This window comes from Solanum tuberosum, unplaced genomic scaffold, assembly GCF_000226075.1.
Source record: "Solanum tuberosum cultivar DM 1-3 516 R44 unplaced genomic scaffold, SolTub_3.0 scf00032, whole genome shotgun sequence".
Classification (NCBI taxonomy): Eukaryota; Viridiplantae; Streptophyta; class Magnoliopsida; order Solanales; family Solanaceae; genus Solanum; species Solanum tuberosum.
In genome coordinates, this window is record NW_006238958.1 from 2,486,979 (window position 1) to 2,509,632 (window position 22,654).

The 22,654-nt window shown below is 33.8% G+C and overlaps 2 protein-coding genes across 4 annotated transcripts; one reads left to right on the forward strand and one right to left on the reverse strand.

The window, feature by feature from the left end:
• Nucleotides 1-954: 954 nt before the first annotated feature.
• LOC102586550 (probable kinetochore protein NUF2) lies at nucleotides 955-11,155 on the reverse strand. Its single transcript, XM_006342125.2, has 11 exons — nucleotides 10,789-11,155; nucleotides 10,497-10,715; nucleotides 9,776-9,866; nucleotides 9,514-9,693; nucleotides 8,016-8,105; nucleotides 7,490-7,597; nucleotides 6,771-6,824; nucleotides 2,157-2,271; nucleotides 1,924-2,081; nucleotides 1,747-1,842; nucleotides 955-1,243 (listed from the first exon to the last, which is right to left on the reverse strand). Exons 1-11 carry the CDS (start codon nucleotides 10,947-10,949, stop codon nucleotides 1,163-1,165), a joined length of 1,353 nt encoding a protein of 450 aa, XP_006342187.1. The 5' UTR covers nucleotides 10,950-11,155; the 3' UTR covers nucleotides 955-1,162.
• Nucleotides 11,156-17,258: 6,103 nt separating this feature from the next.
• Nucleotides 17,259-22,608, forward strand: LOC102586886 (uncharacterized transporter YBR287W-like). Of its 3 annotated transcripts, none has more exons than XM_015306444.1 (10): nucleotides 17,259-17,343; nucleotides 17,592-17,764; nucleotides 18,095-18,174; nucleotides 18,247-18,371; nucleotides 19,645-19,766; nucleotides 19,946-20,149; nucleotides 20,761-20,853; nucleotides 21,470-21,570; nucleotides 21,836-22,074; nucleotides 22,288-22,608. In XM_015306444.1, the coding sequence occupies exons 2-10, from the start codon at nucleotides 17,630-17,632 to the stop codon at nucleotides 22,410-22,412; spliced, it is 1,224 nt and encodes a 407-aa protein (XP_015161930.1). In that variant the 5' UTR covers nucleotides 17,259-17,343; nucleotides 17,592-17,629; the 3' UTR covers nucleotides 22,413-22,608. The 3 variants fall into 3 exon arrangements, with proteins under 3 accessions (XP_015161930.1, XP_006342188.1, XP_015161931.1); XM_006342126.2 differs by having other exon boundaries at nucleotides 17,260-17,478; XM_015306445.1 differs by lacking the exons at nucleotides 17,259-17,343; nucleotides 18,095-18,174 and having other exon boundaries at nucleotides 17,681-17,764; nucleotides 18,235-18,371.
• Nucleotides 22,609-22,654: the final 46 nt, after the last annotated feature.

The following is a 22,654-nucleotide window of genomic DNA, read 5'->3' on the forward strand; positions in this document are numbered from 1 at the left end:
ACTCACCTCACCATATAGTACCATCCTTTTTTTTTTCTCAAGGTTGTGCAATGTCCAGCTTCTTAGACCTCAAAATGAAAAGAGACCTAAAATACATTTGTCAAAATGAAGGAGGATTAAGTTTGCTTTGACTTTATGGAAACACTGCTATATGAATTGTACCCTACACAATGAAAGTTGTATATCATAGATGGAATGAATTAGTTCACGAATTTTCATAATTTTATTGGGTAAAATGGTACTTCCTCCGTCCAACAGTAGTTGTTCACTTTATGAAATCAATAGATAATTTTACACATAGTTTTTAATTTATCCTTATCATTAATTATAGTTATTTTCCTATTACATTTTTTAAGAAATTGTATTTATTATATTCAAAGAATTACAGTAAAATTAACCTTTTATTTATAATTTCTTAAGAAGTATTCAAAGTAAATAATGAACAAGTATTATTGGACAAAGGAGTATATGAGTATTGCTAATATAGCTATGTGCTTAAATCTGCAACTATGTAGATGTGATTAGTATGCAACAATTGAACACCCCTTTAACTTACTCGAGGTTTTTTTTTTTTTTCACCTTTTGAAATTTTCTCAAATCATTTTAACAATTACAACTTTCATAATCTATCAATTATCATACTATTTTTTTCACAAAAATATATACACAGAGAAGAAACATAAAGATGCGAACAAAATTTCTTCCAACAAAGTTCAAAGAATTCACCAGGACTTGGGACCAATTTCACTCCCAACAGTTTAATTTCATGCAAAGAACCATTTACTTTCAAAATACTTTCTCCACTTGTATGAATTTTGTTGTACTAATTGAAAATAAAGAACCCAACAGCTTTAATTTTTTTCAAATTATTTAACAGAGAATAACATGAATAAACTGATAAGAAGAACATGATGGGATTCATCTATACGTAGTAAACTGAAATACACATGTCAATAAGAGAAACACAATAATTCAATTGCACCAAATAGGTCCAAAACAATTCAACAAAAGAGTACAACTCCTATACCTTTTTTACAATTAGTGAATGCAATGTTCGTCCTCTTAAACTCCCACTTCTAATTCTAACAATAATAATAATTCTAATAAATAAGAAGATAAGATAAGAAGATATATATATATAAGAGTAGGATATAGTTAAAGATCAACTCCTTTTCTCAACACTTGTCTCGTCCACTTCAATGTCCGGTAGCAAGTCTTTGATCGAGTTTGAGTGGCGATAAAACTGACATTAGAACACGTTAAAGCAATCAGACAATACTAAGAAGGCGATATAATGTAATTCTATTGCTTCTACATATATGTTACTGCGGCAAAAAAAAAACACTTGCTATATTTGCTTTCTGAGTTAGGCGACGAGAAGTTGCAGTGTAGCAATGTAAAACAATAATATCAGAGGAAAAGTAAGAAGAAAAAATTTACACAACTACGCATAGAAAAGTAGGCTTGGAGTTACAAGTCCTATTCATTCCAACAAAATAAGCACTTTTGCATAGTTAACCCTCCTGCGATCTGCTTATCATGTGTCTATTAATAACCCAGAGGGAGAGCATCAAGAGGTGAAAAAACAAGTGTGTGAGAGAGAGAGACTGATCCAAATAATAGTAAACAAAGATTAAAATAGCCATTGGCAAACTAGGCCTCAATTATATTAGCTCCCCTTTGTTTGAATCCCCGTTTTATTCACCAAAATAGATATGTAGAACATAGATGTTGAGATAGTTGTACCTCTGCTATGACTTCTTCACAATTACGGTCCAATTCTTGGCATTTTGATGCTCCAGACTCCCTTACTGAGTTAATTTTTTCAGTTATTGCATCCGCCTAATGGAAGAGGTGATTTTGGTAAGGAGCAAGCTCAAACAAGATATACTGTTTTAGAAAATCAAGACATGATAACAGTACCTCTGCAAGTACACCTTCCAAGTCATTTTGTCTAGCTTCAAGACCATGCCTCTTTGATTCCACTTCCAACTTTACATTTTTCAATTCTTTGGCAGCCTCCTCAAAACTAAGATTTCTTTCTTTCTCTAATTGCTTTCTTAATTCTTCCAATTGGTCCGCTGGATAATATATGATATTAGCATCGGACTTAAGAGGAAACTACAAATGAACGTAATAAAAACAGCTACGGCTACCTTTTCCTTGCCTTTCAACTAGTTTAGCTTCAAGGGACTTTTCCTGTACTTCTTCGTCACTCAGCTTTAGTTTGAGAACCTTAACATCTTTCTCAATAGATTTAGTTGAATTAACCTGCAAGTATCATTCATATGATTTAGGCAAAATTTAAAGGCACTCATGACTGCTTTGCTTAGAATGACAACTATCCAGGGGAAAATTAGTGTAGAACTCAAGACAACCATGGTCTATGTGAAAAATATATGGGAAAAATATTATTGAATTGTGTATCTAAATTGTTACATTGAAACCCTATTTATAGACACTACATTGGAATCCTTTTTCAACTAGGATTCCTATTCTAGGTAGGAATGTATATACTAATTTATGTTCTAACGCTCCCCGCTGGTGCATATAAATCATATGTACCTAGTTTGTTGCAGATGTAATTAATACGAGGACCTGTGAGGGACTTGGTGAAGATATCTACAGGCTGATCATTTGACTTCACAAATTTCATAACAATATCTCTTGAGAGTAGCTTTTCTTTGACAAAGTGACAGTCAATCTCAATGTGCATAGTCCTTTCATGAAACACTGGATTTGATGCGATATGAAGAGTTGCTTGATTATCACACACAAGTTCCATCTGATCAATTTCGCCAAATTTTAGTTCTCCCAGCAACTGTTTGATCCAAACTAGCTCACAAGTTGCTGCCGTCATTGCTCGATATTCTGATTATGCACTAGATCGAGCAACCACACTCTGTTTCTTACTCTTCCACGACACCAAATTACCTCCTACTAAAATACAATATTCGGATGTCGAACGTCTATCAAAGGGTGATCCTGCCCAATCAGCGTCTGTATATCCAGTGATATGCTCATGGCCTTGATCCTCATAGAGTAGTCCTTTATCGTGAGCTGACTTTATATATCACAGGATACGAACAACTGCTTCCCAATGACTATCACAAGGGGAATTCATAAACTGACTTACAACACTCACAAAAAAAGAGATGTCAGGTCTAGTCACTGTGAGATAATTCAACTTTCCAACGAGCCGTCTATACCTTTTAGGATTACTAAGTGGCTCCCCCTGTCATGGAAGGAGTTAAAATTTCGGATCCATAGAAGTGTCAATAGGTCTACATCCCATCATTCCTATCTCCTCAAAAATGTCTAAGGCATACTTGTTGAGAAATAACAATACCTGAGCTAAATTGAGCAACCTCAATACCTAGAAAATACTACAATATGCCAAGGTCTTTAGTTTGAAAGTGCTTAAAGAGATGTTGCTTCAATTTGGTGATACCATTTTGATCATTACCAAACCAAACTGTTGAATTACTGTGCTGAACTTCCCAAACCAAGCTCTAGGAGACTGTTTCAGAGTTCTGTCATTCCTCTCTGTCAACTCGAAGTCTAAGGCAAGGTACTTTCAATTCCATTTTCTTTTCTTTTCATAGGCTTTTTTATTGAGACCAAATCGTTTCTTCTTTCCCGCTATTACTACTACAAAGAGACTGGCTGCGATCCTTTTTCATTCAGTCTCCCAATAAACGAAAAAGGATTTTCGGTGACACGAAAGTTGTGCTCGACACTCTCTTTCCTATTCCACTACACTAAGTGGTCTTTCCCTTTCTTGCTGGATGACTACTATATGGTCTGACCTACGCAATCAACATACAAGGTTACTAGACTCCCCGTGAGCAACAAAACCAGATGGTTGCTTCATATAGACTTCTTCCTCAAGATCACCATCTAGAAAAGCATTCGTAATGTCCAACTAATGAAGAGGCCAATGACGAACGACAACCATAGATAGAAAAAGGCAGACATATGCTATTTTAGCCACATGAGCGAAAGTGTCACTATAATCTATCCCAAATATCTGAGTATACCCTTTGCCAACAAGGCGAGCCTTAAGCCGATCAACCTGACCATCTGGACCAATTTTGACTGCATAAACCCAACGACAACCAACAGTAGATTTACCTGCAGCAAGCTCCCAAGTACCACTTTTATGCAAAGCAGACATCTCATCAACCATAGCCTTCCTCCATCTAGAATGAGAAAGTGTTTCACCTGTAGTCTTGGGAATGGAAATAGAGGACAAAGACGATACAAAGGCATGATGGGGTGATGATAGACAATGATAACTCAAGAAGGTATAATGAGGGTTAGTATTTCGAGTGGATCGTATACCTTTTTGAAGCGCAAGCGGTTGGCTAGGAGGAGGCAAGTCTGCAGTAAGAGTTGGCGCATGACATGAATCATTTGGGGCTAGGGCTGGACGCGGACGGTAATGATAAGTTAGGAGTGGTGGCACTACAATAGGAGATGTAGAAGTAACCGTAAATTCTTCAAAAGTTGGTACAGGTTAAACCTGAGGTATGGGTAAGACCATAGATACATCAGGATGATCAGAAGATATATAGTAATGCAGACACTCAAAACACCCTCCCCCTCACCGATTCTCCATAGACTGGTATGTATGCTTTTATATGGTTTGAGATGCGAGAATAGAGGAGTCAACAGTGGGTGATGAAACTTTTTTGTGACTGGGAGGTGCAGCAAGACGAAGTAGACGAGAGAATAATTCATCAATTGAGGGAACCGTAGGACTGGCTAGAATCTGGTCACGCACAGAGTTATGGTTAGTAGGAAGTCCAGCAAGTGTAAGAACTAGAAACAATGTGTGCCTTTGCTTTTGTTGCTTTTCCACATTTGTAGTGTTAGGCATCAACGTTTCAAATTCCTCCATGATTGTCTGTAGTTGTCCCAAGTATCGGATTCTTGTTTCTTTAAGTTGGTCAACCGAGATATCACATCATAGAATCGAGATATGTCATTAGTGTATAAAGCAAGTGCCTTTTCCCAAACTAAATAACATGTCTGAAATGGGTGAAACAAGGGCATCAACTTAGAATCAATAGAGCACCATAGGAAACTACATAATTGGGCATCCACTTTCTCCCATTGTGCTTTGGCTTTTGCACCTTCGTCATTAGACTTTTGTCTTTTCATCTACCACGCAAGCATTGTTATTTAAGTGATCTTGAACACCTTGACCCTTGCACCATAACTCAACTAAAGAACCCCAAGCTAAATAGTTTGAACTTCCCATTAATGGTTCTGAAGTGATTATAAGGCTTGAATTTCCTTCCAATCCACATATTTTTGGAGCCAAAAACATCACACCCGAAAGACATTTTCCGAAATTTGACTTGAAAATAGTAAGGAACTCGCTGGAAACTGCCTACAGTGGTCTGAAAATTTTGGAAGCTGCTGGAATCTGCCTACAGTGGTCAGAAAATTGTGATTTCACCGGAAACTGCACTACAATGGTCTAAAAATTCTGTTTTCGCTGGGAACTTGCCGGAAACTGCCTGAAAATCGCCGGAACCCTAATTCCAGTGATTGGATTTGGAGAAAACTGAATGGGTTCTGATCGAAAATACTGGACAACCCCAACAGAAGAAAACAGCTCGAAAAAAATTGACCTGAGCAGCACTTACGCGCCAACGCATGACCCGGATCTTGCCGGAAAACTTCCACCTTCGAACGGCGCATGAGGGGTTTTTTTCCGATGGATCTAACTAGGGTTTGGTCGCTTGAGCTTCCCGAGCCTCGTGATGGTGTTGTCTTTCGCACAACACCTTCAGAACGAAAGATGACACAAATCAGTCCCAACCGTCGTCGCCGGAATTTGACACGGTGACTTGAAGTTTCTCACCAACGCTCTGATAATGTGAGAAATATATGGGAAAAATATTATTGAATTGTGTATCTAAATTGTTACATTGAGACCCTATTTATAGACACTACATTGGAATCCTTTTCCAACTAGGATTCCTATTCCTATTCTAGGTAGGAATGTATATATAATATACTTATTTCTATTCTAATAGTCTATAGCAAGTGACCTCTCACAACTTTAAAGGGCACTTTTATGATTCTTAGACTCATTTGTTATTTTCCTCACAACTGCTATAAAACACTTATAAGTGGCACGTGTTGATGTGAAATTTGGATAGCTCCCTGTCATCAACCAAGATTCAGAATATATTTTCACACAATTTAAGATGAATGCACGGACATCTTATATGAGAACTTAGTTCAAGTCTTATGCATAGACTTGAATATAAATAGTTCATATCTATCTCTCAGGTTTCATTAGACACATGTTCTTATTTTCTTCTCTCAAAAATCATGTTATTATTTTGATCCTAATCGCCACTTTCTTTACATCGCTATATTTCATTTAGTTGTGTTTGTGTCAAGCATGCTTCTTGTTCCCCTCTGTCTCTCTTTTACACAAATATAAAATGAGATTCTAAACTAGATTTTCATCATAGATAGATCTATATATTTATTTTCCTTCCACTTCAAATGATTGTTTCTTCATCTAGTAGATCAAAGTAATTTGGTTCCTTGTTATCTTAATAAGCAAATATGTTAGGTATTCATAAATTATTTCTTTTCCTTATTCTGATTATCTAACTTTCACTTGTTTTCTTTACAATAGTAAATGCATTCAGGTAAAATAATTTATCATGAGAAATTAAGAAGTATGCACTGAAAATGCAGTAATGACAAATTTTATCCCAAAACAAGACATGCATGATAACCTGCTCCTGTATAGCCTGCATCTGATTGAAGTTCTTGGACATTTTCTTGTACGCCTGACAAAGAGACAAAATTTAACAATAATTAAGAAAAACAAAATGAGAGAATGTCATCAAGCACTTCCACTCAAAGTTGTACATATTAACAATTTCAGTGCAATTGCTATGAAGGTATAGCTTTTACATGCAAGCATGCTTGCAAAATTTTAGTTCTAATCACCCCAGCCAACTCTTCTCCATAACGAGAAAATTTGATTTTAGGAGGTACATTCACTCAAATTCTTTCTTCCACAATTTCCTATTCAAGAAATAACTAGCTGCAAACTGTCCACACATGTCAATCAAATATTCTTACCTCGTTTGATAAGTTGCTAAGACCTAATAAATAATTATCCAATCAACTGGACACATAACTAAATACTTATGGCCTTTTGCTCATGCTAATGTAGAAAAAGGGTGATTTCGCCAAACAGGCTGTTTGTTCCTGGCCACGTACTGCATTTTTTCAAAGGGGCATGTCATGACTCAAGAGTTGCTCGTGCAAAGAGTAAATCACAAAAATGGGAGGCTAGCACAACATTCCACTTTTTATAAATCTCCTGCAACTTCTCTTTTATATACTAATAACTATGCCGTTTCTCATTTATTGAGCATAAATAAGTGTATAGATGCAATTCATGAGTTGAAAATATAGTATAAAGGTTGTATTGGATGAACAGTACCTTTGTATAAACCTCAAGAATTGCAGTTTTATTTTGAAAAGACTGCATTGCTGCTCTTTCAGCATTCCTTATCTCAGCTTGAAATGATTTCTTTTCCTCCAGTGCTCTCTACAAAATTCAATAGTCAAAAAATTAACACATGAAACGAAAAGGCTGCAGCAACTTGATGTTAGAGGAGCAAGTGCAGAAAACTTGCAATTAATTTCACAAACAGAATCTGAAATGATCTAGCTAAAAGAAAGAATCTCAACTTAGAGAAACTGGAACCATGCCTCAGAGAACAGGAGGCAGATATGTCATAGGTTCGTCAAAGCAAGAGAAATGTAAGAAATCCAGATTAGATACTTTAGTTACAGAATGTAAATCAGTCATATTTGCAATTATGATCAATATTAATATACCAGCAAGCTCAATGTCATAGCACCCTTGACAAATAACAAACCACATCACTTGCACAAGATATCCAGAAGACATAGTTGATGCATACTCTTTTAAAACCAGCTCAACAGTCAGTAATAACTCATACCTGAAGCTTATCCGGTGATTGGACAATCTTAGAACGCAAATTGGCATTGTCATGAACAGCTTGTACCAATGCAAAGTCTGCATTAGAAATCTGGAAGGAGACCAAATGCAAATGGAATATTAGTTCATAACACAGATATCTTTTTGAAACCGGCATGACTCCTAGATGAGTATTAAAATAAGTAACAATGTAAAATTGAATTTAAATTGCATAGAGGAAAGTTGTAGATGAGAGGAAACAAAAATACTAAATTTTATAATACAGTGATCAAAGAAACTATGATCTAGCTTGTATCCAATAATATGCGATAAACAGTAACTACGCCCAATGGTGTGGCCTAGCATTAATAAAGTGGGTGAAACTCATGGAAGACCAGGGTCCAAACCCAACAAAACACTAGGTGATTTCTTCCCATATGTCTAAACCTTGATAGGTAAAGTTACTCTGTACTTTTGTTGGTAGGAGATGGCAAGTACATGAGATATAGTCGAGGTGTGCACAAGATTGCCCAAACACTACCATTATACAGCAATTGCACTTAAATTCCAAGCAAGTTGACATCGGTCATATGAATCCTCATTGACAATGTTGCTCCATTTATACTCATCTCAAGCCAATATTTTATAAAATATAGAAGTACTAAAAGTTTTTGTTGAACAGTCATCACCAACTTATTATCCAAGATATTTCAAAGAAGAATCTAAAATATTCAAGACTTATAGAGAATTGAAATAAGAGCTCTAGAATGAAAATTCTAGAGAGAGAAGTCTAGAAATATTCTAGGAAGGGCAATTCCAGAAATAAGTGGAAGGGTTTATTCTAGAATACTTTTTTTTTTTTTGATAACCGAGAAATATGTCTGTGACCCGTCCTTCGGACCAATCACAGCCTTCTAAACTCGGTGGATAATGGGCCCGTCCCTCTACCCTTCTCCACTTAAATACCGGGCTTCGCTTTGCATGGTGTGGGGCTTGAACCTGCGACCTAAGCCACAAATCCTCCACCTTTTGCCGCTTGAGCTAGGCCTTGGGGGCTATTCTAGAATACTCAACTAAATTTTTCCATCACCACCTATAAATAGGGATGGCCATTTGAGATGTATGTGTGCTTAAGTAAGCAAGAAGGCAAGCATGAAGTGAGTCATCAAGTGAGAAGTGTGAGGAGCAAGTGAGAAATAAGAGAAAGCAACAAACAAAGTTGCAAGAATGTGAGTGAAAGAAAAAAATTAGTCCTCACTTTGTAATAATAAATTCAAGTTGTGAGCAACCAATTATGCTCAAGAATACTCAACAATTCTCTATATTTTCCACTGATGTAAATCTCTATCATACAAATCTTTGACTGGGCTAAAAAGATCCCTAGAAACATAGGACCTAAAGTAAGCCAACACCAAACATATGGCAAGTATTCTTCATCAGACAGATAATCCAGTGTTAGGCTATTAGTAATTCATGAAATAAATATGACATTAGAAGGAGAAAAAAGCCAAACAGCTGACCTTTTCATCTATCTCTTTAGCCCTCTCCTTAAGTTTTCTTATTGAGGCCTTCAAGGACATTTGGTGATTGTTAAGACCAGAAATTGTTTGCCTCAGTTCCTTAACATTAGAATCTATTTCTTGAACCAAAGGCATCTCCCTTTCTCTTGATTCATTATGTACTGCAATCTCTTCATTTAACTGTGAGGCACAGTGTAAGTAACTTGAGAGAAACTTTGAGAAAGAAGCTTCCTGTAAAAATGTTTTCTACTACTTCAGATACCTGAGATATTCTAGCCTCCAGAGCTAGCCGTTGTTCATCAATGAGAGTCAGATGTTCCACAATCGGCCTTATAGCATTTAATTTAGTGTCCCTAAACTTTTCAACAACACATTAAAGAGAAAAATTGAGCAACACTTTGTTTTGGGGTGAGACGGGGTGATAATTCAGTTGAAGGACAAAAGAAAAGAAAATCTCAGGCAAAAGCTAGTAAACTTCTCCATTCCAGCTATTAATTGGAAGCATTTTTTCTGCAAAGTATTTTCATTTATCATAAACAAACAGAGAAGCATATTTGCTTGCCAAACTTATGTAAACTAACCAGACCCCACTTTGTGGGATTTCACTAGGTATGTTGTTGTTGTAAACTTATGTAAACTAGAAAGACAAAGTTTGTCCGAATTTTTTATCTCTTTGCAGGTTGATGAATGAGATGGTGAACAAACAATGATTGTTTGTCAAAGTAAGCAAGATAAAACACATATATGTTTGCCTCAGTAAACAAAGACAGCAACTGGTCCATTAGCTAGCCCTTTCAAAACAAACAGAGAAGCATATATGTGTGCCAAACTTGGAAAGACTAAGTTTGTGTAAGCTTTTGATCTGTTGCAGGTTGATGAATGAGATAGTGAACAATGAATGTTCATCCATTAGTTAACTAGAGAGATATGTTTGCCTAAGTTAACAAAGACAGCCCTTTGAAAACACAAAAGTATCTACTGACCTGTGAAGACAAAAGTTGAGGATGGCTCCGACAAAGAAGCGGGTGCGATCAGGGTCAGGCTTGATCAAATCCCTTAGAGTAAATATCTCTGGACAATCCAAAGCAGCCAACATGTCCCTTATCTTATGAAACAAATTAATGGTCCGAAAAGAGTCGACATGAAGATCCGGGTTCTCAAGGTGCTCCAGAGCGGAGAAATCCACCTGGTCATGATCATCCCTAAAGACAAGAGAAAGTAATTAGAAATAAAATTGATTGATTGAGACAAGTAAAGGTTTGGGTTAGTAAATACTGTAGAGTGTCGATATGGAGAAGAATGCTGGAGTAGAGTTTGGTGACAAAGTCGGGGGTGGGTTTGATGAGATCTTCGTCGGAGACAGACGCTATTTGAGCTTCCGCTAATACAGCGATGATGTCTTGTCGAGGGAGTGTTGGGTAATCAAATCTCGACATTTCACTCTCTTGTTTTGGAAATCACCACCTTCGGATTAGGGTTCAAATTTCAACTGAAGCGGGCGAAATCCAATTTAAAATTCCAATTTTCCCTCTCGATTCCACCAAAGTACAAATTTATTTACCATAAATATAAATTACTGATTTTCGAAGCCCAAGGATAAAATAATCATTTTATTACAACTTTTTCAAATGGCAAAAGAATGAGGGATTAAATCAAACGGTAAACCATCCATCCCCTGTGGTTTACCCTAACATGTTAATGACGTCAACTAAATTAGTACTCCCTCCGTCCACAATTATTTGGCAGGTATATTAAAAATAGATGTTCAAGATTAATTGTCAATTTAAACAATTAATTGCCTTTTTCCAATTCTGCCCTTAATGATAGTGTAGTTCAATTGAAAAGTTATGTAGACTTTTGGTATTTTTGATATAATAGGGTTATATTAGTCAAATTACACCTTCTATTAAATTTTCCTTGAGGGATGTACATGACCTTACCTGACAAATAATTGCGGACGGAGGGAGTACAAAGCAAGGTGCACGGGCCTTGCGCCCTTCCAATTGTAATCGCATTTTGAGAATTCTCACCCAAACGACCCCGAACCCTCAGGGTGTGCATCAGCTGGTTCGGTTCGATTTTATGTATCATTAGTTTGATTTATTTATTTTTGATTTTTAAATATGCTAAATTAATAACAAACTAATAAGATATTCTTTATCGATTTTTGGTCATTAACAATTTGATTTTCAGTTTACTCAATAAAAAAATCCTCATAAAATAAATATATGATTTCTCACTTCTCTAACAGTTTAGCACGATACAATGAGACAAGCAAATCAACTACTATAAAATATAATGAGAAATTACATCAATAATAAAAAATGTAGTACGAAGGCTACAATTACATGTTACAAGCAATACATAATATGAAAATTTTTATGTGAAGAAGAAGTATTGTGACGTGTGGAGTGTGTAGAGTACTAATACAGTGTCTAGTTATGTTAAATTATTAATAGTTTATATTATAAAGGGTATAGTAGTAAATTTCTATTGTCTTAATGAGTTATCGATTTATCCAATAATTCAATACTAAAAATCGACACCAAATCGATCATTCAATAATTTTTTTTTTATAAAAGCATTAAAAATTCGTTGACCCAATAGCATTTTTCGATTTGATTTTTGCACACCCTTATACTCAACCACCCTTTACTAGGTTATTATGGATTATCTTTAAAAAACATTGGGTCAAATAAAATCGGCCAGTATATTTTCAAAAATTAAGGAACTAACATACAAAAAAATAATAAAATTTTGAATTCTTATTCAGTGGCCCTAAAATATTGAGAGAAAAAAAAGGCTTAGATCTTTTAGAGGATACAAATATGGTTCAATAGGTCGATGGTTCTAAAAAAAATTGAACCAAAAAGAGTCGACAATAATATTTTCCAAAAGTTCATGAATATACACACATAAAAATTTGAGAAAATCCTGAATTTTTGTTTTCCAACACCTAAATGCTAGAAAAGCTGGAGTGAATGATATAGAGGATGTGAATATCATTAACCAGGTCATTACAAATTATTCTAAAAAAATTTGGACAAAAAAAACCACTTGGTATATTATATTCTAATAAATTCATGAAATAACACATACAAAAAATAGAGAAAAACTGTGAATTTTCGTTTTGTAATTCCTAAATGCTATACAAAATGTTGTGGAAAATGTATAGGCTATAGGTATGATCCAGTAAGTTATTACGGATGATTCAAAATTTCTTTTGGTCAATATAGATCCCATCAATAATATTTTTCAATAGGAGAACTTTTACAAATAGCCATTATAATAAATTTAATTATGTTTCATAGCTATAGTTTGCATATTTACGGGTTGTAACTACAGTTTAAGCTATCTCATTTGTATAATTTACGGGTACATTTGTATAATTCAGTTATTTTTTGTAAAAACTCAAAATAACGAATTTATACAATTACAAACATCTGAAGTTAAATAGTTATACAAAAATTATACAAATTATATTATACAAATTCTAAATTATATAAACGTGTGAATTATACAAAACTAAAAAACTGAGTTGTGTAATTATAATTAAAAATAGATCGCAAATTATAATTAAGGCAAACTACAAATATATTAACTAAATAACTAGTATATGTTTATTTATACGTGTAATTTTTCCTTTTCGATAAATAATGAACTACCCATAAGAGAAAAGTAAAACGAAATAAATTAGACACATAAATAATTACTCCCTCCGTTTCCCAAAGAATGACATCCTTTCCTTTTTAGTCAGTTTCAAAAAAATAACTTCTTTCCTTTTTTGGTAACATTTTACTTTTTGCTTTCCACGTGGCATGTTTAAGACCACAAGATTAAGAGCAATTTTGTACATTTGACATAATTTTAATTTAGGACCACAAGATTCAAAAGTTTTATTTATTTACTTAAACTTCGTGCCAAGTCAAATCAGGTCATTTTTTGTGAAACGGAAAGAAGGAGTAAAAAAATAGCGTGGATCTCCAAAAGACAATGTACACATAAATGATTTTAAAAATAATTGAAACCAAAAAAGACGGTCATTAATTTTTCTCATTAATTATTATCATGGCCAATAAAGAAGAAGAAGATGGTGGCAGGCGGTGAGACCAGGATGGTCTGGTTTTTTCCATCATTATCATAAATTACCCTTTTGTACGTTATCATTAGAACCGTCAATATGGGCTAGGCCCATTGAATTGGCCTGGTTTAATTCGTGATTTGATAGGATTAGACTATTATTTTTGAAGCTCATTTAAGAAAAGAGTTTTTTAGCTTAGCCTGAATAAGTTTGCCAATTTTTTGGGCTTATGAAATATGAATAGGGGTATCCCATGGATCAAATAAAAATTAATTAAAAAATAAAAATAAAAATAGAGTATTATAAATAACAAGAGTCTAAACTCAAAAATCTGTTTAAAGTTTTAAAATATTACAAATTTTAAATACAAATTATATTTATAAAATATGTACTACATAAAATTAAAATTCCCTAAAACTTCTAGGGGAATCACTATATCGGCCATAGCCTATGGAATATTGTCATGTTTTTTGTGTTTTATTATGATTATTGGAAAACAACTAGTTTAATATTTCTATTTAGCTATTTATGTTTTTACTTGAAATCAAACTTAATAAATATTATAAAGATAATTTTATTTGTGGATTTGATTAACAAATAGTAACACCATATAATATTGTCTTGTCAATATTTATGATAATATTTTTAAATTATAATTTAATTTAAAAAATTATAAAAAATATGTTTTTAAGAAAAGAGAGTTGGATCGACAAAGCCCGTAGCCCACGTACTTGTGGGCTGGGCCGACCATTTTCTGGCCCACATAAAAAATGGGCTAGCTCGACCTGACCCGTTAAATTTCAAAGTCTGTATAGGTTAGCCCGAATGGGGTGGGCTAGCTCATATTGACAACTCTAGTTATCATAACACTCTTTTAGTACATTGTAATGTTGAAGTCAAAATTTCCGTTAGGATATAGTTTAAAATTAAATTAATTTGAAATTGAAGTTTCATGTATTTGGACAAATAATTTGATTTTTTAAGTTATTTGTTTTTTCATAAATTATAAAAACTTCAAAAATTGTAAAAACAATTAAAATTTCTTCAATTCTTATACAATTTTATCAAATGAATAAATTATAGTTCATTTATAAAATATCAAAATATCTTAAGACATCATATTAAAAGAATTGCATATCTTCATACTCAATAATTGCAATTTTTTCAATTAAATATAATTTATAAAGATCTATTAGTCAATAATAATTATTGTTTAATATAATTATTATAAATGATAGGGACAAATAGGGGTGTTCACGGTTTGGATAAAAATCAATCCAAATCAAAAAATCGAACAAAATCGATAAAATAAAATCGATTTTATTTGGGTTTGATTTTAGATTTTTGAAAATCGATAGTATTTGGTTTGGTTATGATTTTTATTCGAAAAAATCGTAGAAATAACCGAACCGATAAATTATATACATATATTTTATTAATATACATACTTAATATATTATTTTTATAAACAACTTTAAAGATCTTACATATATTTTCATTAAAATTTCTTTATAATTTACTTATTGAAAGCAAAAATGTCCAAGGTGAAAACATTTATCTTATTGATTTCATGTATATGAGTGTCTATGACAATTCTTTGTGGGATTGAAATGTTATTGTCTCTTCCTTCTAGGCCAATATAGTGAATCTTAAAGTTTTATTGATAGTAAATTTAGTGATCGAAAGTTTAGTAATTTAAGTCATTCTAACTATTTTTCGTTTGAATGGATTGTTGTCACTTTTTTCACATTTTGAATGAATTGTTTCTTTTATTTTTGTGTATGGTTAATAACCAAAACAAATCAAATTGAAACCGATAACCACCAAATCGATAAATGTATATTATATTTGGTTTGGTTTGATTTTGATAATTTTAAAATCGATTAAGTTGATTCGATTTATCAATAACCGATCCAAATCGACCCGTGTACACTCCTAGGGACAAACTATTGTGAATGAATTTGGAATCTGAAATGATTATCCCAAATGAGATATCAATTTGAAATAATGATCCTATGAAAGCTTAGTTATTTAGAGACTGTGTTAATTGACTTACTTTTATGTGTATTTTAAATTAAAATAACTTTTAAACAATTTTAAAATGTTTGGATAAAATTAAAAAAATGCTTATAAACACATATTTTAAAGTAAAAATAATAAAATTAATTAAAAATTAAAAATTTCTAACCTATCATATATATATATGTATATATATATAAGAGAACCCTAGGTCCGTCTACGTTACGCCACCACAAATCAAGATTCCCTTTTAATTTATTTATTTCCCAAACTAGTCTTTCCGTTTCATGAAAAGTTGTGACTTTCAGGAAAAGTTGTAACTTTTATGAAAAATTGTGACTTTTAAGAAGAGTTGCGACTTTTATGAAAATTTGTGACTTTTATGCAAGGTTATGACCTTTCTGAAGGGTTGTAACTTTTCTAAAAAGATATGACATTTTCGATAAGGCACAATAAATATTTGTTCACACTATACTTTATTGTCTATAAATAGAGAAATTTTCTCAAATTTTGAACTTTTTCTTCTTCTTCTGCACAATTAAATATTCATGTATTTTGCTCCTGTTGAGTGACTCACTGACACAATTGTTTTTGTATCAATATACTGTGAATAGAATCGTTATGTCCTGAGAGGATCTATTCCTTTAAACCTTGGGTACTAGAGGGGAATAATTTCCTTTGGTATGCCATTGTAAGACATAAAGACCTTAAAAACATTATCACACCTTGATGTTCGAAGTGAACCAGGAAAAAAAGATAAAAAATAATTAACTTTTGACTTGAGTTTAAGGATGTGTCGGATGACCTATAGAGAAATATGACTAGACCGGAGCCTCTTTTAACCGAGAGACATAAATAACTACACAATAAATTAATTGTTCATATTCAATATGAAGTATGAACATATTCTCAAGTTTATGAACATATTCTCAAGTTTACTGCAAGTTGTATATACTTTTCTTGAAATAATATATGTGTTTCTCGACACTGCGATTGAAATAAAAAAATAGTTTCAAATTGAACTCTATTACTCTAGTATGCTGATTTAAAAAAAAAACACCCAAACAAACTAAATAGTTTTGTCTAATATTTTTCCCTTTCAAGTATATATAATAAGTTGAATTATTGTCCAATATGATACATTCCCCCTTTAATTTTCCATTTTAATAATTACTTATGATACATTTAAATGAGGAATTTTAAAATGATATATGTAAAGCAAAAAGTAGGGCTGAACCTTTCTACACGTTAGACTTAGAATATTTGTATATCTCAGATTGATGTTCATTTGATTCCCCAAAAATATCAAATATCAAATAGTAACACCTCCTGGAAGTAAAATGATAAATTATAAAATCAAATTAAAGAGATTGATTGAATGATAAATGATAAGATGTTATATTATCATTTTTCTTTACATTATTAATGTTCATTACTATGTAATTTTGTATGTAAGATAATATAATATTTTAGTTTTAATGACTGACATATTTTAAATATTATTTTTTAAATTTTGTGATATTAAATTCTAAGGCGAGGTGGCAGTCAAAAGTCGTGTGGGGGAGGGGGGAGGCGGTAGAAGCAAAAGAGAGCACGACTATTTAAAAGGTTTGTCTGTTTCCTATTCTAACGCCTGTCACTATTCTAATTTCACTTGTCGTGTATTCATTCCCAAATCTCAAATTGGTCGTCAGTTCTTTAGACAGGACGTGTGTATGTTTAATGCATGTGTACGTTTATGCATCTCTCTTTCTTTCTAGTACGAACCTACCTGCACTTGCCTTCGTCTTCTTCTCCTCTGATTTAATTTATTTGTTCTCTCAAAACTACTCCTTGATTCACGAAATTTGACAAAGATTCTCCAGGTTATGTATTTCATAATCGTTTCTTTCCACTGGCTGATTATTATTTTATTATCTATCTGTCTATATAAATAATAATAATTATGGAAAGACAACAACTTTACTGTTTTATGTAGATTCGCATGTGCTTGAATTGGGATTCACATAAGATAAGATGGGGCTGTTGGATCTCTTCATCACTGCATCAATGCCCGTCCTCAAAGTCCTTTTGATTACCGCACTTGGATTAATACTTGCTCTCGATCGTATCGACTTATTGGGACAAGATGCAAGAAAACATTTGAATAATGTCAGTATATGGAGTATTTCTTTTTTAAACTTAATTTACTCCCTTTTCAGTTCTCTGGTTGCATCATGCATATCATTCCAGATTTGTTGCTGCTATCAAAATTATAACTCGCTGAAACTCTAGTTGGTTAATAATTTTGTGTTGTTGTTGGATGTCTTCATGTTAATCAGTAAGTATGATTTGTTGGACATAAGGCAAGTTTAATACATTTTGGGGGAATCTAGAATTACTCTAAGTGAAACCTTAGCCTTTTATTACTTTTTCTCTTTTCCTAAAGAGGTAACGTTGCCCTAATTTGTTGTTCAATGCTGATACTTCTCCTGCGAACAGATAGTATTTTTTGTATTGAATCCAGCCCTTGTCTCCAGCAACTTAGCCAAAACAATCACATATGAAAGCCTGAAAAAATTGTGAGTTTCGCATCTCCATTTTATTCACTAAAACCTTACATGTATCTCCTATTCACTCAGTTGCAATTGTAGGTGGTTCATGCCTTTCAATATACTCTTCACTTTTATTGTTGGTTCAATTCTTGGTTGGGCAGTCCTTCAAATTACAAGGCCTCCCCAACATCTACGTGGACTGGTTGTTGGCTGTTGTGCTGCAGGTACGTACGTAAAACCTCACTGATGAAGATAACTGTAACTCTGATGATATAGTTGATGCTAACTATGAGCACATTTGTTTTCATTTATGAGGGACCTGACCAGCTTAGCACAAGTTGTTCTGTCCTGAAATAGAATTTATATACTCAGCAACTATGTCGAAAACACTAGTAATACCCAAGTTTTGGACAAAAATTAATTGGAAAATGAAGATAGTCGTGATCAGAGAATCTTACTGTTGACTCTGTATATTTAATTAGGTTGAACCAACTGAGAGATGCAGGCTGTTTTACTAGCTAACCTTCCTCATTCTGCTAAAATATGATCTTGAGATCTCAAATCCATTCCTAGTTATGAGAATCTTTTTTGCACCTTATCAACTCAATTGATAACAATTTCCTTATCAAGGTTAAAGTAGATATACAACATAGTATGACTAGCCTAATTATTTTGCTGCTCTGCAATTCTGTGCGGAATGAGTCTCTCAAGATTTTGTATGAATTCTGTTTAAAATGCGTGTTGGTTGGAGTATTTTCTCCAGATATGATACTATTTTACTTTAATTAAACAGAGAAACGAATCGTGAGATCATTCAAGTTTCACCATAAAGGTGTTGGAGATGGAAAGCAAAGCAAATTGTTTATTTTTCACACACTTTTAGAACCAATGTGATAGGCAAAATAACTTTACCTCGGAATGAGACAGTAGCATACCTTGTTACTGTGTAATCTTTAATGTAGGCAGTTTGTTTCATTAGGTACAAGTACATTTTGGGTCATGGAAATGAGAAAAATTGAACAAAAGAATTTAGAAAAATGTTCCTGGTCACTGTGTTGACCCTTGGTGCATGTCTGCTTTCTTCTGGTCAAATCACATTATGAGTATTCAACCAAAAAGTTAATAGCCATGGAGGTGCGGAAAATATTGTTAATGGATTATTTAAGACATGCATAAGAAATTTCCAGTATCCAAGAAATAAAATTAGCCAAAGGAAAAAAAAAAAGCCTACTGTTTTCTTTTTATACAAAGGTGTCGTTTGCGCACCACCTCGACTAGTTCACCTCGTACCTGCTGCCGCCTACCTGCGGTGGATGTAACTGTTAACTTTTGTCCACCAATTCTTAGACAGATGGGAATAATCAACTAACTTATTTCAAATAATTCATGAAGAAATAGGATGAACAAGGATGCGAAAGAGCTCTCTTGTACAATGAGATGAGTTGCTTCTGTAGTATTCAAGTTATATAAAATTACAATTTTACTTTGCATGGACAGGAAACTTGGGCAACATGCTTCTCATTATTATTCCAGCCGTTTGTAAAGAGAAAGGGAGCCCTTTTGGGGATCCTGGTGTTTGTCACACATATGGAATGAGCTATGCTTCACTTTCGATGGCAGTATGTGTCTCTTAACTACTTTAGTTGGTTTCAGGATTTTATTACATTATTAGAAGGGTCTCCAACATTAACTTTATGGCCATAGTATACTTGTATAAACATGAATACCTTTCTGGCAAAATCCATGACTTTTGATGCTAAGGAAATCTGATGCTTTCCCGGTGACTGTTCTACTTCAGGTAGGGGCAATTTATCTATGGTCTTATGTTTATAATATTGTGAGAATATCATCAAGTAGGAGCTCAAAGGAAGTTGGGATCAATGATTCCTCCGCCAGTATATGTTCGAGAGAAGGCTCTATATCTACAGAATCACTACTTCCGGCGAAGGCCCCACCAGAACAACTTGGGATTCCTTCCACTAGATTTGATCACAAAACTCAGGTTGATTATTGTTCCACATCTCAATCTTGGATAATACAGGCTATGCAACAACCAGAGTCTTCTCCCACTCCTTACCCCACCGACAGAAAAAAAACTAATTAGGAAAAAGATGTTAGATAGGAAAACTTGCATATGAATAACATGATCAAGAGAGGCCCTCTAGAACTGGTAGATGACTAAATGGAGATAGTGAAGTAGGGTTAGCCTTATAGCCAGAAGTTGTTGTAAAGGATTCATCACATGAGCTATGACACATAATGCTATGCAACATTAATGTTCCGCAATTCTGCTGAGATTACGCCATATTAGATAGTTGAGAAGGTGCACTACAGTTTTGAGTTTAAATGATGCACACTGGTCTCATTATTGATTGTTTGAGGGTTCTAAGAATCCGATTCGAACAGGATTTCATTTTCACACATCCATACCAGATTTCACTTATTTTATATTTGATGTTTTCACATCAATTAATTTGCTCAATGTTGGATCTGCACAAATATGAAGATGCTCTCTGTTTAAGCATGTTTTTTTTTTCCATAAGTTATTTACGTATCATAATAAACAAAATTATGCATCAATTTTTGATATTGATGTTTGTATTTTTGTAACAGGCCCACCATGGTGCTAGACTAAAGCAGTTCATGGAAAATGTTTCAAGGAAGATCAACCTGAAGAGGTTATTGGCCCCTTCTACTACTGGAGCGGTATTGTTCTATTGCTGTTCCTTTTTCTGAACTTGTTTATATTGCACAATTGTCCTAATTCCAGTTTAGTGCTTCTAATAGACTGTGTCTAAAAGGAAGACACGTTGAAGCTTTTCGGTCATGCAGTTGCAACTAATCAATTACATAAAACCTCAAACCTATTTTTTAAGGAGTAATCGCAAGATATGTTTTAAAAAACCTATCCACCCTGAAAAAATTTCTTATTATTTCTGTTCTTTAAGAATTCTTCTTACGAAGGGTTGTCTTTTGGCAACCATCAAAGTACAAGCTTCTTGTTTGTAATTTGTAGGGTGGTTTTCAATGTGTACTAAATTCTGTAAATCCTTGATTATTATAGGCATATGTAGCTGCATGAGCACACTTACACCCATTGGAGTAGTTCATTGATATCATCTGTCATTATGTGGTTTCAAAAACAATGAGACACATGACTTAGGTTAGGAATTCTTCTTTGGCGATAAAAAAGACTATTCTATGTTAGCATTTTATAGATCCTCTAGACATTAGCAGTCACCAGTATCTACATGCTGAATAAATACAAAAGTTGCACTAGCGCACTAACAAGTGGTCAGTTTATTTTAATTTTTTTTTACAGATTGCAGGTTTTACAGTTGGACTTGTACCTCAGATAAGGAAGTTGATGATTGGTGATGTAGCTCCTTTACGTGTAATCGAAAATTCAGCTATTTTACTAGGGTATGACACAACTACTAGTCTGTGTGAATAGACTATAACAATTGGTTCATATTTTGAGAATCAATCAAAAAATAAAACTGCTATACCTTGAGAGTGCCTGCATAAAATGCAATCGCTTTAGAATGCCATTTTGCAGCCATATATGATATGCTTTCTAGCTGTAGATCAATCTGGAGATAATGTCACAAAATCAAAACTTGTGCTACTTGGTCGTGTCACTGAAGGTAATCCATAAAGCATCTTTGACTTGTTGAAATGATTGCAGGGATGGAGCCATTCCACTTCTAACGCTGATCATGGGAGGTAACCTTTTGAAGGGTTTGACCGGTTCAGGGATTCAGAAATCCCTACTTCTTGGCATTATTGTTGTCAGATACATTGCCCTACCTCTTATTGGTATCGTTGTAGTCAAAGGAGCTATTCGCTTGGGCTTGGTGCAACATGATCCATTATATCAATTTGTGCTTTTACTTCAATTTGCACTTCCACCAGCAATGAACATTGGTATGACATTCAACTAGTTATCATCTGTCCTGTTCTTTTCGTGTTTTTTTTTGGCCCAACCACAATTTCAAAACCCCAAAGATCCCTATGTTTGCTCTGCATTAAATGGACAAGACAATTCTTGACAGTAACCACTTGTGGCATTAATGTAAATGTGTCTGTTGCAATACGAAGTCTTAGATGAGATGACACAATTCTTGTTTCACTTGGCAGGCACCATAACACAGTTATTTGGAGCTGGTGAGAGCGAGTGTTCAGTGATTATGTTTTGGGCTTATGCATTGGCTTCAATAGCGCTTACTCTGTGGACAACATTCTTCATGTGGCTTGTATCTTAACTTCATTTTTTTAATATCAGACATAAACAAGTTGACATGTCCACCAGTCTACTATGATAACGAAAATCAGGAACTAAAAGTTCAACCCTGTTAGATGTAATCATTAATATAACCAGTGTAATCAACAGCAAAAAAAGCTCTAAGGCTTGTTTGGGATTTAAGTGCAAATAAAGATTCTGTAGTGTCGTTTCTTCAAGCAATGCTCATTTCGCAAGGAAAAATTTGTCTTGGAGCCTAGATGA

Excerpts from the sequence above, each read along its gene's own strand:
- LOC102586550 (XM_006342125.2), bottom strand. The coding sequence starts at position 10,949 with ATGTCGAGATTTGATTACCCAACACTCCCTCGACAAGACATCATCGCT. Across the intron at positions 8,106-9,513 it reads CTAAAGAGATAGATGAAAAG|ATTTCTAATGCAGACTTTGC; the intron begins GTCAGCTGTTTG and ends GTCTCCTTCCAG. Across the intron at positions 2,272-6,770 it reads TGCAGGCTATACAGGAGCAG|GTTAATTCAACTAAATCTAT; the intron begins GTTATCATGCAT and ends TGATACTTGCAG.
- LOC102586886 (XM_015306444.1), top strand. The coding sequence starts at position 17,630 with ATGGGGCTGTTGGATCTCTTCATCACTGCATCAATGCCCGTCCTCAAA. Across the intron at positions 18,175-18,246 it reads TATGAAAGCCTGAAAAAATT|GTGGTTCATGCCTTTCAATA; the intron begins GTGAGTTTCGCA and ends TTGCAATTGTAG. Across the intron at positions 21,571-21,835 it reads AATTCAGCTATTTTACTAGG|GGATGGAGCCATTCCACTTC; the intron begins GTATGACACAAC and ends AAATGATTGCAG.